At 37.6% G+C, this 12,379-nt stretch overlaps 2 protein-coding genes across 2 annotated transcripts in view; both read left to right on the forward strand.

Moving 5' to 3' along the window:
* The window catches only part of LOC112043087 (ATP synthase subunit O, mitochondrial), a 385,841-nt gene that overhangs the window by 225,803 nt on the left and 147,659 nt on the right, over positions 1-12,379 (forward strand). The gene's annotated exons all lie outside the window — the stretch shown is intronic.
* Positions 1-12,379, forward strand: part of LOC112043092 (D-beta-hydroxybutyrate dehydrogenase, mitochondrial) — a 71,184-nt gene that overhangs the window by 46,279 nt on the left and 12,526 nt on the right. The window contains exons 4-6 of the mRNA XM_052884918.1: positions 8,772-8,975; positions 10,659-10,812; positions 12,064-12,251. Of these exons, the coding sequence (XP_052740878.1) occupies positions 8,772-8,975; positions 10,659-10,812; positions 12,064-12,251 (546 nt within the window). The remainder of the gene's footprint in view (positions 1-8,771; positions 8,976-10,658; positions 10,813-12,063; positions 12,252-12,379) is intronic.

The following is a 12,379-nucleotide window of genomic DNA, read 5'->3' on the forward strand; positions in this document are numbered from 1 at the left end:
GAGTATGTTTTTGTTCAATAACTTTTAAACAGTATCGATCGTTTACCTAACCAGCCCTTTACCTCAGCAAATCGTGTCGACTAGTGCAAATTTTGTTGAATTATTTCGGTGATATCGTAGTCGAATATTTATAAAAAAATCAATTAAGTTACTAAACGATGTAAGTTTCTAATGAAAGGAAACGTATATGTATTTGCTTTCAAATAACAACCTTTATTACTATTTTTTCATACTGAACGTAAAAGTATATATTTTCATTACCCACTGTTAAATAGCTCTTACCCCGCGAGTAATCTTATGCCAAAGGTTTTGTTTCAAATAAGGCCTTGTATCCCTAAGGGAATCACCGTGTACCTTCTGTCAGGTTAGTAAAATAAATGTTCTTTTATAAGATAAAATAAATTAGGTAACTTTACTTGTTATATAAAGGACAAGTGTGGCATAAAATAAATAAGTATTTTATGTTTAAAAACGTCCTTGACGAGATTGTTAATGCTACCTGTTGTCTTCAACAAGTTAAAATTTAAATTTCTGAAAAACCTCCGACGATTATGAATAACTAGAACCAGAAAAACGACTTTTTCACTAACTAAAAATGACTATGTGGTTAGTCTGTACGCCGTAGAAGTAGCGAGAGGATTACCAGCAAAATCTCTCTATAACTTGCTTAAAGACCTTGACCTCTCTAAAATTGCAGCGAGTTCTATATAAGAACAGGAAAGCAAAGCTGCTCTAATAGGATCTTACCAAATTTGGCTAAGCAGAGAGAACAACAAGAGCGGATAAGGGGAGTGTTAATTCATTGTCAAGGAATTCCTTCACCCTACATCCATTGATCACAAGTCCTGGACTTTGTTCGGAGTTTTACTTTTTGCAAGGCGATGGACCCAGCACCCGCACGGTGAATGGATTGCTAAGATATTCATCTCCCACTCGGATAAGTTCCCTGAATGCAGTAAATGCATCTGCTCCTACACCATAATAACTATCCTGGGGGGTTAGATAGATAAGGGGAGGAGGAGATGAACAGTAAATTCTATAATACAAAAATCAAATCCTTTCATTTGACACCCTACTCGGATTTATTCGCTCAGTATACCCTTTCATCCCATTTTCCAACCCCCATAAACGATTAGACGGCTTTTAATCAATTTTCATAAAACAGCCTGTAATAGTAATCTTTCAAACAATAGCAACTTAATTAAAATCGGTTCCTCCTTTCGAGAGCTACAAGAGTGCGTAGACAGACAAACACAACTAGTTATACATACGTCAAAATATCCCTTGATTTTGCGTCGGGAGTAAAAAATCAGGACAAAAATACCTAGAATAAAAGACTCTCAGCATAATGAACACTTTCCCAGAATATTGTAAAAATAAGTCATGGAAAGCTTGAGGCGGTATTTTCTACAAATGTGTCTGGTGACTATGGAAACCGACTTTTTCCAACGATTTAGCAGAATTATTGACAGCTACCATCTTTGTTCATTCAAGCTCTTTCTTTTCGTCAACAATACGTCATCATTATCATTATGAGCAAATACTTTTATAAATTTTCGCGCCTTACTTATTTCTGCCACCAAGTAGCATCAAATGAGGAATTTATAGTGCTGTGGTTTTTAACAGCTCTCCGTTGAAAACCATAGCACTATCAACTGCGTTCGTCCTGGGTTTGATTCCCAGGTCGTGTCACTTTGGGACAGTTTAGGTCTGATGGCATCGGCCGATCGACAAAGACGTACCGCCAAACGATTTAGCGTTCCCATAAGATGCCGTGTAGAAACCGTCAGAGGTATAGTATAAAAAATTGTAGCTCTTAACTAAGCTCGATTCCATCTAAGATTGCATCGTCACTTAACATTAGGTGTGATCGTAGTTAAAAGCTATCCTGTCTATACTATTTATAATTCTGTACTATAATATTATAAAAAGGAAATATTTGAATGTTTGTTTTTTTTGTTTGCATTGAATAGGCTTCAAATTTACAGAACCGATTTGTAAAATTATTTCACAGTTGGGAAGCTACCCATCCCCGACAGACATAGACATAGACTATTTATAAATATCGATAGACTTATAGTCTATCGATATTTATATATAGTCTATGTCTATATATAAATAGCGATAGATATATCTAAAATATATTTTATGCCCGTATTTCCACGGGAACTGGAACTACGCGAGTAAAACCGCGTGGCGTCTGCGGAATTTTCCTCGGACGAGCTCTGTCATAAATAGTTCAATTCTATAAAGAAACTATAAAATATTGTGAGAATATTAATGAAGACTTATGTTTCTAAATCGGTAACCCAAATGTATCCGCGCTAAGTCGGTGCAACCCGTTATTTATAAAGAGTGCGTCGACATAACTATTATTTGTCGATTCACTCGATGTATAGGTAGATATCGTTTGCAGTGTGTTGCCAACCTCGGTACATTCACTTGCGTCATCGACTCTATTCGAAAGTCCAATTTAAAAATAGGTTAACGGTAGTTTTGTAAATGTATCTACCTACATTTTCCTTTTAGAACTAAATGTGCAAAACTCTATATTCTTACTTAATGGACTTTAATAGACCGATATAACTCTGTTGCATATAACTGCCTCATTGGTCCCGTGGTTAGCTGATTCAGCAAATTACAATGAGGTCCAGAGTTCGAATCCTGGGTCAGGTTAACAAAAAAAAATTGGTTCTTGGGATTTTTCTTAACCTTAATCTTAATAACAGCCTGGAGTTGAGAAATTGGCGGTGTTAGTACACGTGCCTCTGAGAGCACGTAAACCCGTCGGTCCTGCGCCTGATCTCTCACCGGTCGTGTCGGTCTGCCGTCCCATCGGATTTCGAGAGTGAGAGAAGAGAGAGTGCACCTGTGCTTGCGCACACACTTGTGCACTATAATATCCTGCGTACATGGTTAGTCTCACCATGAGATTAGCCGCCGTGACCGAAAAGTCGGTCGGGAGCATATTATTATTATTGTAACTCTGTTATAGGAATGTTGGCATTAATTAAAATACATATTCATTAGTTTTTAATTCGAAAATAAAATTACAATCACTTCATAATCCTACACGTACTAATATTATAAATTCAAAACCGATTTTGTTTGTTTGCTACGCTTTCACAGCTAAACCACTACGTTTATATGAATCTTTCACAAAGGAAAGCTACATTGTCAGTTAGTAACATACTTGTACGATTGAGGGTCGGGAATCCTGCTACTATCCAATGCCACCACGATCCAAAACTCTATAAAGATCTACCATGCATACTTGTACCAATAGTTAAAAGCATAAGCTAGCAAAGTTTCAGCCTTTATAAAATGAGATGTTTACAGACATACATATAGGTATATTTGTCTACCGTAAGCTTATAGTTCAAATAGTTATAAATAGAAGCGTAAACAATCCAATAATGTAAATATAATTCGCTCGTACAGTGGTCTACATTGCTATTCATTTAATATCACTTGATACTTTCTGTAATAATATTATATTATTATGAATATTTTATTTACTTACTTTTTTAATATAATTTCTTTATTGAAAAAGAATACAATGAGGAACTCAAGCTAACTTATACTAATAACTATAAAAATAATGCCCCCGTGGAATGGTAGCAAGAATACTTGGCTGCATTTAAGCGACTGATCCTTTGCGCAAAAAAATATATATCACAATGTATTTGTGTATATATTTTGGCTTTTTGAACACTTTCTACATGGAAAATTGAGAAACGAATATCTTAGCATTCCATGGATTCATCGTGCGAGTGCATCGTGTGGCAGAGAAAAAAACTCCAAGCAGAGTCCCGGACTTGTGACCGATGGGTGTAGGGTTAAGGACTTTCTTAACAGTGTAATCTCATCGGCGTACAAATTTTTAAAATACCATCTGAAGTTTTTGCTTTGAGTATCTGTACTAATCTGTCTGTTTGTTTATTTGATTGAACATTATCAATATCGTATACTACTGGTTCGAATTAAAAAAAAAATTGGTGGTTTTGTTGAGGAAGAATATACCTACTCGTAGACGTAGTCGCACCGGCTATAGTATTCCACAACGACTAATAGTTGAAAAATATGGCAATAATGGGTATGAATATTCCATTTTAGGCGTTCCGTTGGGAATCTAAACGGTTTAAGGTAAAACTATGTATGACAGAATTGTTCTCCTACAGTTTACTTTAATTAATAGGTATTACATTATTTATTGTTTACTGTTATACAACAATTTTTATTTATATCTTTCTCTATTAGTATGAATTTATCAGTGAGTTAAATCTGAGAAGCTAAATTTGAACTAGTCCCTCTAAATTTAGAATTTTGCATGCTTGTTCAGTTCTATCGCAGATAAGATTATCCTATCATGAAGGTATTCTTCAAAGGTTAGTCGTACGAACATGAAACTTTATTTATGCAGCATACTTTTAATATTTTTAACCCTATCACATATTTACATTAGTAGGTAATAGAGTTTTTGACATAATCCTCAGATTGATTGATATGAGTCCGTACAAAATGAATGAGAAAATTATTTTTCATCAGACATTTTTTTGCTTGTCTTTTTTCAAAGTTTTAATAGTTATCTGCTATTCCAGGAAATCTATAGCCATAGATATCTTAATTTTAGAACATTTTTTTACAAAAGCTTTTAAAAAGTACAAAATACAAATATTTACTAATTCGATGAAAGGGGATTGCATCTCTCGTTGTAAAAGAAAACATTTTTACAAAACATCAATAATTTATAGACATTATAGTCAATTGACCGCGCTACGAACTCTACGTACCTAACCCCAAAATAAGTAGAACATTAGGAATTAATGATTGTGTAGGCAACCCTAAAATAGCCACCGTGAACGTCATCGCGTCACGCATAGCTGTAATGTGGCTGAAATACCTAAATAAAATATTCACTCGGCAGGTATTATAACCGACATTAATCACCCTGTCACCATGTACCAACTAGTGAAAGCCCGCAGCAGGGTTCCCGTGGAATTTCACTTTTTTGTACTTTCTTCACAACGTTTTGACGGCCTCCGTGGCGCAGGTCTAACCGCGGTGGATTCACAAGACGGAGGACCTTGGTTCGGTCCCCGGTTGGGCCGATTGAAGTTTTCTTAGTTGGTCTGACTGGTGGGAGGCTTCTGCGGTGCCGTTACTACCACACCGGCAAAGACGTACCTACCGCTAAGTGATTTAGCGTCTCGGTACAAAGTCGTGTAGAAACCGAAAGCGGTGTGGATTATCATCCTATTCCAAACAATTTTGCCCGCTTCCATCTTAAATTGCATCATCACTTACCATCAGGTGATATTGTTGTCAAGGGAGAATTTGTAAAGAATAAAAAAACTACCATTATCAGTAAAATATCTACTTTTTGTATATTGCAAGAAAATTGCTTCGTTGGTGCAGTGGATAGCCTACGTACGTAGCTTCGGATCAGAGGTCCTGGGATCGAGTGTTGAATCTATAAAAAAAAAAATCTTAGCCTTAATTTCATCGTAATTTTTCCGTATCTTATTATTATCGTCATTTTTCCGTAGCTATCTAAAAATACACTAGGATTAATAAAATATTAATCCTTGGTTAAATTCTAAAGCTTTTGACAGACGACTCAAATAACTAGATGTCCTACCATAAATTCCATCATCATCATCATTATCAACCCATAGTTGGCTGACTGCTCGAGTCTCCTCTCAGAATGAGAGGGATTAGGCCAATAGTCCACTACGCTGGCCCAATGCGGATTGGCAGACTTCACACACGCAGAGAATTAAGAAAATTCTCTGGTATGCAGTTTCCTCGCGATGTTTTCCTTCACCGTTATAAATTCCATGGTAAATAATAAACCCTCTGCGTACACCCGTTAGGGTATTAGCCTAGTTTACCAGCGGATTGCTACAGGCCTAGTTTGCATACCCTAGTTCCACAGAAACCTCCTTACTCCAGATATAACTTTAAGGGGTAAAATAAAGTTACTGACAGTTCGCTCTAAATATAACTCAAACTTTATTTCTACGTAATACCAGGTACTTCATATAACTACAATATGAAGTAATACTTGAATAATTCAAATTAATTACGTATATTTCGTAAACATCGCTCAGTAGTACCATTCTCATGATTGGGTAACTTTAATTGTAGCGTCGCAGCAGCAGTTCACTCACACTATATTTATGATATTTACTTAACTACCCGCTAATGATTGTTTTTTTTTTCTCTTTTCGTTTGTTAATTTTTTTTTTTCTTAAATATTGTATTATGTAATAATAAACAGTGCACAGTAAAATCAACTGTGGTTTGTGTTGCACTATGGTTAGGCTTAATTTAAATATGTTTTTTGTAGAATAATAAATAAATAAATGCAACTTAATGATACTCGTACTACAGAACACAGTTAATATAATCCAATAATCCAATCCCGTTGTTGTCAAACACCGATCGTTTTACGGCCTCCATGGCGCAGTGATATGCGGTGGATTTACATGACGGAGGTCCTGGGTTCGATCCCCGGCTGGGCCGTTTGAGGTTTTCTTAATTGGTACAGGTCTGGCTGGTGGGAGGCTTTTGCCGTGGCCTATTATGGCCCTGCTGACAAAGGCGTACCGCCAAGCGATTTAGCGTTCCGGTACGATATCGTGTAGAAAGGTGTGTGGATTTTCATCCTCCTCCTAACAAGTTAGCCCACTTCCATCTTTGATTGCATCTATGCCTGCATGACTTACCATCAGGTGAGATTGTAGTCAAGGGCTAACTTGTAAAGAAAAAACAAAGACTGGAGACGAACTAGGCAATTATTAATTGTCGCTGGAACTTTAGTTTTCACAAATAACTTATTCACTTCGTTCGAACTCAATGAAACGAAGCTTGACTCCAACAAAAAGTTTCGGCAGCTAATTCTTCTTCTTAAAACCTTAAACAAACCCGAAGTGGAATTCAGCATTAGTTATTAATGATGAGTAGGATTGTATCCACCTATATATACAAATAAAAACGAATGGTCACATCACGAAATATCTAAAACCGTTTGAAAGATGAAATTTGACAGGGAAGTAGTTTATAGTTAAATGACGTTCACTACTGCTGGCGGCTCGAGATCGTTGTGCTTGGAGGTCCATGCAAGAGGCCTATGTCCAGCAGTGGACGTCTATCGGCTGATAAAGTAAGGTTAGGTAAGGTAAGACGTTTGCCAAAGAACAGATTCTGCGACAAGCCCCTGACGAATAAGGTCTAAGGATAGACGAATTCGCTGGCGTCCACTGTCTAGTCCTACTAATATTATAAACGCGAAAGTTTGTATGGATGTTTGGATGTACGTTTGGATGTTTGGATGTTTTTTACTCTTCAACGCCGCTATTACTAAAGCGATTTGGCTGAAATCTGGAATGGAAATAGTTTTTACTCTGGATTAACACATAGGCTACTTTTTATCTCGAAAAAATCCATGGTTTCCCGAGATTTGTGAAAACTGATGATTTTGATAATATGAATGTTTGTTACTCTTTCACGCTTCGATTACTGAACCGAATTAGCTGAAATTTGGTATTGAGATATATTATAGTCTAGATTAACACATAGGCTACTTTTTATCCCGGAAAAATCCATGGTTCCCGAGGGATTTGTTAAAAACTAAATTCCACGCGGACGAAGTCGCGGGCGTCTGCTAGTTTTACATAAAATTCCAATGTGGAAAGCTTCTGTTTCCGAGAACCCTGAAAGGCGTCATAATTTAGTTATTTTTAGAAAGTAGCTGTGACACCTTCCACGTTTTGAGTTTCGTTTTAATTATTTGCTTCCTTCGCAGAACAAACAAATTCATAGATAATTCTCTCTACCTACCTTTATTCTCCACTCCCAAATTGAAAATCCAGAATTCCTTTTAAGCACATTGTACAATAAACCTACATTCAAACGGTTGACATGACGTAGATATTTAATTCTGACTGTGCATTAATACAAGGTATACATTGATCATTTAAATATAGAGCGATTTTTCATTACGTTTGAGCAGGGTCCTTAAAACGTGTTACTTTCTTTCAAGAAAATTTCAGTAGCAGCTCTATACTAAAGCCATAATCGAGTTTTTTTACCAACAAACAAATTAAAAATGAGGGTAGAAATCTCTAGTTATTTCACACCTAATAATAATTAAAATTTACTTGTTCTTATATATAATATATGAAAATAAATTTGAATAATAAGCTTAAAAAACTAGCCTCTAAATACTAAATCTATATATTTTTAAAATATTTTATGAAAAAACCAATACATAACTTAAAATGAAAAAGTTGTGAAATGACATGTTTTTCTACCCTCATTTCTAATTTCTTTGTTAGTAAACAGTACTCCTCGAGTATGGCTTTAGTATAAGTTACAAGTTATTAGTGTTAGTCTCATAAGAGTACATCGTTCTCGGTTATTATCAATACCAATAGATGATGATAGATGTGATAGTGCGAGCTATCCTAGTAGATATACTAGCAAAGCTGAGGGACTAAAAGTTCCAAAATCCAAGGGATGTTGGGGTCCAAAAGTTTTTTTTTTTATTCTTTACAAGATTACAATCTCACCTGATGGTAGATGATGCAATCTAAGATGGAAGCGGTCTAACTTGTTAGGAGGTGAAAACCCACACCCCTTTCGGTTTCTACACGACATCGAACCGGAACGCGAAATCGCTTGGCGGTACATCTTTGTTGGTAGGGTGTTAACTAGCCACGGCTGAAGTTTTAGTTTATAAAAACTGTTATTCGTTCTTGTTACAGGTCACAGCCGCCGGTAAAGCAGTATTGGTAACAGGGTGCGACAATGTGCTAGGAAACGCTCTGGCCAGACGTCTGGACGATTTGGGCTACCACGTGTTCGCCGGCTTCCAGAATAAGGCCGGTAACATAGACGCTGATATGCTCAAAGAAGACTGTTCCGGTAGACTACACACTCTACAACTTGATATCACTTCAGAAACCCAGGTACATACTCGGCATTATTATCAACCCATATTCGGCAACATCAAGCGAGTCGCAGGGATTCGCTGGATGCAGGTGGCTCAGTATCGTGATGTTTGGAAGTCCTTACAAAAAGCCTATGTCCTGCCGTGGACGTCCATCGGCTGATATGATGATGATGATGATGATTCGGCTCACTCCTGAGCTCGAGTCTCCTCTCAGAATGAGAGGGGTTAGGCCAATAGTCCACCACGCTGGCCCAATGCGGATTGGTAGACTTCGCACACGTAGAGAATTAAGAAAATTCTCTACGTGTGTGAATAATACTAATATTTTAAAGCGGAAGAGTTTGTTTGTTGGTTTGAACGCGCTAATCTCAGGAACTACTGGTCCGATTTGAAAAGTTATTTTAGTATTAGATATTCCATTTATCGAGGTCTATATATTATTTTTACGGGAATGGGAACCACGCGGCGTCAGCTATTGTTATATTCTTACAAGTATTTCCCTAACAGAAGGTACATTTTTCTGGAAAAGGTTTCCTCAAACATTTAAAGAAAAAGATAAGTCAATCGTGTACGCACTCTTTATTTCAATGTTCTTCAGTCCAACTTATCCAGGTATATAAAGTTTTACCAAGATAACAATAATTATAATCAAGTTTGAAGTTTTAACTAACAAAGCTTATGAGAAGTTGTAAGGCTTCATAACTTCGCAGGCATCCGCATTGTATAGAGGTTATTTATTTAGGAATTTATATAGGTAGGATGTTTTACGAATAGCGCCCGAGGGAAATATTCAATTTGTGGTCCGAAGCACAATTAAAATCAAGGAAGAATTAAACTGTAAGGTGTAATAAGGCCTCGGCCCGCCCACGCACGTCGGTATACAGTTACGCTACTAATTTCACGATCCTACGCAAACTGAAACGTTTTAACGAAGGAAAGCCGTGTCTCTGTTTTCGGATAAACGTATTTAATTTGACGCAAGGTACCTACTCGTTGCTAGGCGTTTCATAGACATAATTAACCTCTCGGGTTCGATTACTAGATCGAGCTTTCTACCAAGAAATCGCCATTGGAATTGCGTGGTGGATTTTACCTCTATATTTCCTCTCCTATAAGGAGAGGAAGCCGTGATAGCCTAGTGGATGTGACCTCTGCCTCCGATTCCGGAGAGTGTGGGTTCGAATCCTGTCCGGGGATGCACTTCCAGTTTTTCAGTTGTGTGCATTTTAAGAAATTAAATATCACGTGTTTCAAAAGGTGAAGGAAAACATCGTGAAGAACCTGTATACTAGAGAATTTTCTTAATTCTCTGCGTGTGTGAAGTCTGCCAATCCGCATTAGGCCAGCGTGATTGACCCCTCTCATTCTGAGAGGAGACTCGAGCTCAGCAGTGAGCCGAATATGGGTTGATAAGGATGATGATTATAAGGAGAGAGAGAGAGGTTTGCCCCTATAGCAGACTGTTAAAATATATTGGCAATTAAGATAATTCATTAATACGATTTGTTATCCTTAGTTTGCGAATTGTTAACATGTCTATTAATTTTCATTGAACACAGGCTTTATAAAATGCTCTTAATTAGCAATACTATAAATAAAATAATTGTGTCTCCATTTTCTGTGATTAAGCGATGGTTTCACAGCAAAAGCGACCTCATTCGACAATAATGGAATGTAAACAACGTCCTTTATTTGCCAGATTCTCTCCGCGTCGCTGTATATTGTGGACCATCTACCAGAGGGCGCGCAGGGGCTGTGGGCTATAGTCAACTGCGAGTCCTGGTGTGCACTAGGCGAACTAGAATGGGTGCCGTTTTCAGTCATTCGCCGCGCTATGGAAGTCAACCTTTTGGGTATGTACGCGTTACGTTCTCTCGCTGTAAGATGGCCGTGTTTTCAGATTTGTTGGTTACAACATCAGTCCGTAGATGGCGCTGGAAGGCTTAGGTACATTTCAGCACGTGATGCGAATGTAAAGTAATTTGCAAACATTATCTCGCTCGGTATAGCCTTTTGTAGCCTACGCTTGTATTAAACAATCTTGTTGAACACATTTCTCTATGATAATTTTATACTATAACATTGATATTTACTGGTAAGGGAATATTGTACTACTATATAATTTTCTACTCTACGAAATTTCATTATACCTAAGTCTAAACATTATTATGTAGGTACCTACTTGTACCTATTCGTAAATTAGTTAGTTGTCTGCCGGTTTCTTTTTGGTCAATAAATAAATTTGTGTCAAAAATTTCAATAAAGAAAAATTGGTTAATTCAATCTACATCGTGCAATACATTAGATTTTACTTGCAGATCAGCTTTTTTAACTCGTCAAAATTACTGAAAATAAATGTAAAGACGAGTCACAAAATAAGCTATAGAGCTTTTTGCAAGCCGAGCGCTAGTTCATGAAAAAAATAGCTGAAATTTTCTTACAAAGGTGAACAAAAGCCGTTGAAGGAGCACATTCTGACTTTAGAACTAGTTAATTGGATGTGTCTGTTGTAGTAACTGTCTCCTTGGTCTAATGGTTATTATTTGTGATTTCGAATCTCGAGGTCCAGGGTTCAAATTCTGGGTCGCGAAATGAAATAATTTAATTTTCTGTTAAATTCTCAGTCCGTAGTGGGCATGTTGGTAGCGTTAGATACACTCCCGTGCCTCGGGTCATTAGATAATTATTATATAAGTAATTTGTGTAATATATGTATGTATGTATAATGTATATTATTATTACGTACACACCACCTACAGTTGTCCTAATAAGTTCCTAAGCCTAAGATTGCCTGGATGATGGAGATCGCTACTAAGGCCTTTGGTATTCTACTTCTTCATAAGTTTCTGTTTGCTTGTTTTTTTTTTAATTATTGTGGTGTACAAATAAAGAGTATTGAATATATAAATAAATAATGGTCGTAATTTGAAAGTAAAATTATTATCAAAGCCCGCCAACTCGCATTGTAGCAACGTCGTGCATCTAAGCTACTCTGTTCTCTCTCCAATAAGTCAGTCCGTCTCTTCTCCAATAAGGAGGGACGCCTGGCTAGAAGGCTGTTATACTAGGCTAATATTGATGATTTATGATGTTGTCTGTTATAGGCCCGGCTCGGCTGGTGCAGGTGATGCTGCCGCTTGTGCGTCGCTCCCGTGGCCGCGTGGTGCTGGCGTCGTCCATACTGACCCACGTAGCGGCGCCGGTGCGCGGGGTGCACGCCGCCTCGCTCGCCGCCCTCGACGCGCTTGCCGCGTGTCTGCGCCGTGAACTAAAGTCCAGAGGCGTTGACGTCGTAAGTCTGACAACTGACATACTAACATGGTGATGGCGTCGTCAGTCGACGTTTTACGGGTGCACGCCGCCTCGCTCGCCGCCCTAGACGCGCTCGCCGCGTGTCTGCGCCGTGAACTCAAGTCTAGA

Source organism: Bicyclus anynana, chromosome 13 (assembly GCF_947172395.1).
Source record: "Bicyclus anynana chromosome 13, ilBicAnyn1.1, whole genome shotgun sequence".
In the NCBI taxonomy this organism is placed as follows: domain Eukaryota; kingdom Metazoa; phylum Arthropoda; class Insecta; order Lepidoptera; family Nymphalidae; genus Bicyclus; species Bicyclus anynana.